This window comes from Eucyclogobius newberryi, unplaced genomic scaffold, assembly GCF_026437365.1.
Source record: "Eucyclogobius newberryi isolate DKJ021-1_F unplaced genomic scaffold, fEucNew1.0.hap1 SCAF_3, whole genome shotgun sequence".
NCBI classification, from domain to species: domain Eukaryota; kingdom Metazoa; phylum Chordata; class Actinopteri; order Gobiiformes; family Gobiidae; genus Eucyclogobius; species Eucyclogobius newberryi.
In genome coordinates, this window is record NW_027315945.1 from 37,352,019 (window position 1) to 37,355,183 (window position 3,165).

At 43.1% G+C, this 3,165-nt stretch overlaps 1 protein-coding gene across 2 annotated transcripts; it reads left to right on the forward strand.

The window, feature by feature from the left end:
• The first annotated feature begins 439 nt into the window (after positions 1-439).
• LOC140374042 (testis-expressed protein 9-like) lies at positions 440-2,214 on the forward strand. Of its 2 annotated transcripts, XM_072460809.1 has the most exons (2): positions 440-759; positions 1,381-2,214. In XM_072460809.1, exons 1-2 carry the CDS (start codon positions 483-485, stop codon positions 2,199-2,201), a joined length of 1,098 nt encoding a protein of 365 aa, XP_072316910.1. In that variant the 5' UTR covers positions 440-482; the 3' UTR covers positions 2,202-2,214. The 2 variants fall into 2 exon arrangements, with proteins under 2 accessions (XP_072316910.1, XP_072316909.1); XM_072460808.1 differs by lacking the exon at positions 440-759 and having other exon boundaries at positions 1,390-2,214.
• The last annotated feature ends 951 nt before the right edge of the window (positions 2,215-3,165 follow it).

The following is a 3,165-nucleotide window of genomic DNA, read 5'->3' on the forward strand; positions in this document are numbered from 1 at the left end:
CCTATTTGCTGTCGATGTCCAACCAGGACAAAACATAAATGTTACCAAAATTGTCAAACTGAGGAAAAACTGGCACATTGTGTCGCCATGTCGACCAGATTTGTTCTTTTTTTTCTTTGGTGTTTTATTGCGGTTGGTGTTATTGTTTAATGACATCACCACTAGAATGATAATGTCATATAGCCCTACACTCACCTTTATGAGTGTTAGAATAAAGTCTAAAGTCTAAGACGCGCAACTACAGTAGGTGGCAGTAATGTAACACCAATGAAGAAGGAGTACTTTTACGGACTACGACAGAGTCTGAGGACTACGACAAAGTCTGAGGAATAAAGTCTGGCGGTAATGCAACACTTGGATGCCAACCGCCATAAAACAACAACAACAACAACAACAACAACCAATGAAGAAGAAGAAGAAAAAAGAAGTTCACAAAGATCATTACATCCGTGTCCCAGTCCAAGAAACCATTACAAACAAAAATGTTAAAGAGAACAAATATATGTGAAGCAAGACCACAGGTTTCTTCCCCTGGAGCATCCACCAAATCAAACGATGACATACTTGCAAAGGAAAAGCATTACAAATGTTTAAATGAGGAACTTGAAGCCAAAACTGCTGATTTAGTCCAAAATGAAGTTTGGGCAAAGCCGTTGACCTCTCCCCAGCTCACAGACCTCGAGAACGATGACGATGCAGAAATAATGGCACCTTTACAAGACAGCAGTCAGAAGCCTCACATTAAGAAGAAGACGAAGCATCAGAAGCCTCACATTAAGAAGACGACGAAGCATCAGGAGCCTCACATTGAGGAGAACAAGTTTCAGGAGCCTCGCATTGAGGAGAACAAGCTTCAGGAGCCTCACGTTAAGAAGAAGACTAAGCTTCAGGAGCCTCACATTAGGAAGACCAAGCTTCAGGAGCCACACATTGAGGAGGAAACCAAGCTTCAGGAGCCTCGCATTAAGGAGGAGACCAAGCTTCAGAAACCTCACATTAAGAAGACCAAGCTTAAGAAGCCTCACATTAAGGAGACCAAGCTTCAGGAGCCTCACATTGAGGAGGAGAGCAAGCTTCAGAAGCCTCACATTAAGAAGAAGACCAAGCTTCAGGAGCCTCACATTAAGAAGAAGACCAAGCTTCAGAAGCCTCACATGAAGGAGGAGACCAAGCATCAGGAGCCTCACATTGAGGAGACCAAGCTTCAGGAGCCTCGCATTGAGGAGACCAAGCTTCAGGAGCCTCACATTAAGAAGAAGACCAAGCTTCAGGAGCCTCACATTGAGGAGACCAAGCTTCAGGAGCCTCAGATTAAGGAGAAGACCAAGCTTCAGGAGCCACACATTGAGGAGACCAAGCTTCAGGAGCCTCACATTGAGGAGAAGACCACTCTGAAAGCGATTAGTTCAGGAAAACAAGCTAAAGATAAAACAATAAGCTCCACGATGTCCTCTGAAAATGATCTAGTTGCGTTGGAAGAAACAGCTGATGCATCTTTGTCAAAGACAATAAACATGGAAGAAAAGATGGATGAAGAACCCAGAGTGAAAGCAGAGAGACCTTTTTCTGGAGATACAATGGAAGACGGTGTTTCAGGTTCTATAGTACGAGTGCTGAGGGCACACATAGAGCTTCTGCAAAAAGAACTGGATCAATTAACCAGTGAATATTACAAGAAGGAGGATGAAAATATTAGGTTCAATGCCAAAATGAAAGAGCTTGAGGAGGACCGGGCGCGGCTGCAGAGGTCAAAGAGCATCATGCAGACACAGATTGAGAAACAGAAAGCTTTACTTGAAACGTCTGATAAAAAGTGTGAAGGACTTCAATTACACGTGGCTGAGTTAAATAAGGACATGGAAAGCCTGGATCGCTCCAGCAAACAGGCAGCAGCTCTTCAGAACTCTGCGGAGAGTCGCCTCAATAGAGCCACAGAGGAATCACAGAGGCTGAAGAGCGAACTCGACAAGATGAAACAGATGAACAAGGACAAAAGTGATGAAGAACACCACCGCACTGTCAGCCTACTGGCAGAAAACAACACCCTGAAAAAACAGAAACATGAACTCATTGTGGGCTTCAAGAAACAGCTCAAACTAATAGATATTCTCAAACGAGAGAAGATGCATCTCGAGGCCGCCAAGCTTTTGTCCTTTAAGGAAGAAGAGTTCATTAAAGCTCTTAATTGGGGAGAGTCGTAATATGTTGGATGTTTATTTTAAAATAGGCCATGTCATGTCATTGTATCTATGCTGTTTTTCTGTGTGCAGATGATAAATGTGGATATAAGACAATGGGTTACTGATAAATGTGGTCCATACTCTGTATCGTGGAGTCTTGCATCAGGACCTGGATTGAGGGTCAGGTCATCTCCAAAATGAGATGGCTTGAATCTTTGCATCCGTGATGGTTGTTCTATCTCTTTTGGAGCTGATTTGATTATGATGGTGTGCGTACGTGTCAGTTTATGTCACTGCCTTTAAAAGGATGTGTGATGTCATTGTTCTGTAGTTTAGGGACAGATACCTTCGTTTACTGTGCACGGGTAAATAAACATCCCCCTTTTGAGAAAGACAAACTGTTCTATTTCATCTTTTCTTGGCGATTGTTTGCAGAAATTCCATAACAATGGGTCAAGCACAACTTCCATGAGCACAACTTGTTTCACTCCAGTTTTGATAACGTTGGCGTTACTTTCGCTTAGTTTACACATATATGCTATTAGGTTCACTCCCATGTAAAGTGTAATAGCAGCAGACTTTATACACAGCACATACATAGCCTACATCTGTGTTTTTTTTTGTTTATTTATTCTTTAAAGAAACTCATATCACAAAGAACATACGCTCAACTGTGGGCTGTCTCCAGAACCTCTTCGTTCAGAGATGGACAGAGTGGTATTTTTTCGGCGGCTGCAGTTCTATGTACGCTACCTTCAAGTTTTTCAAGACCAGGAAGTAACGTACGTCCAGGTTATGCCCCCACAGTAGAGAGTAGTCGCCCGGGCAAATCTTGATGGTGTAATAGGAAAACAGCTGGAGTTGAAAAATTAAATGGTGGAAAAAAAACAGTTGGGGTGTGTTGTGTTGGGGTGCACGGTGGCAAAGGCGGATAGCGCCAACATCACATGATCTCTCTGGGTGGAGTCTGCATGTTCTCCCCGTG

Bases quoted from the DNA above. Each gene is read 5' to 3' on its own strand.
- LOC140374042 (XM_072460809.1), top strand. From the start codon at position 483: ATGTTAAAGAGAACAAATATATGTGAAGCAAGACCACAGGTTTCTTCC. The intron at 760-1,380 runs ATCAGAAGCCTC...CTCACATTGAGG, and splicing joins CATTAAGAAGAAGACGAAGC to AGAAGACCACTCTGAAAGCG.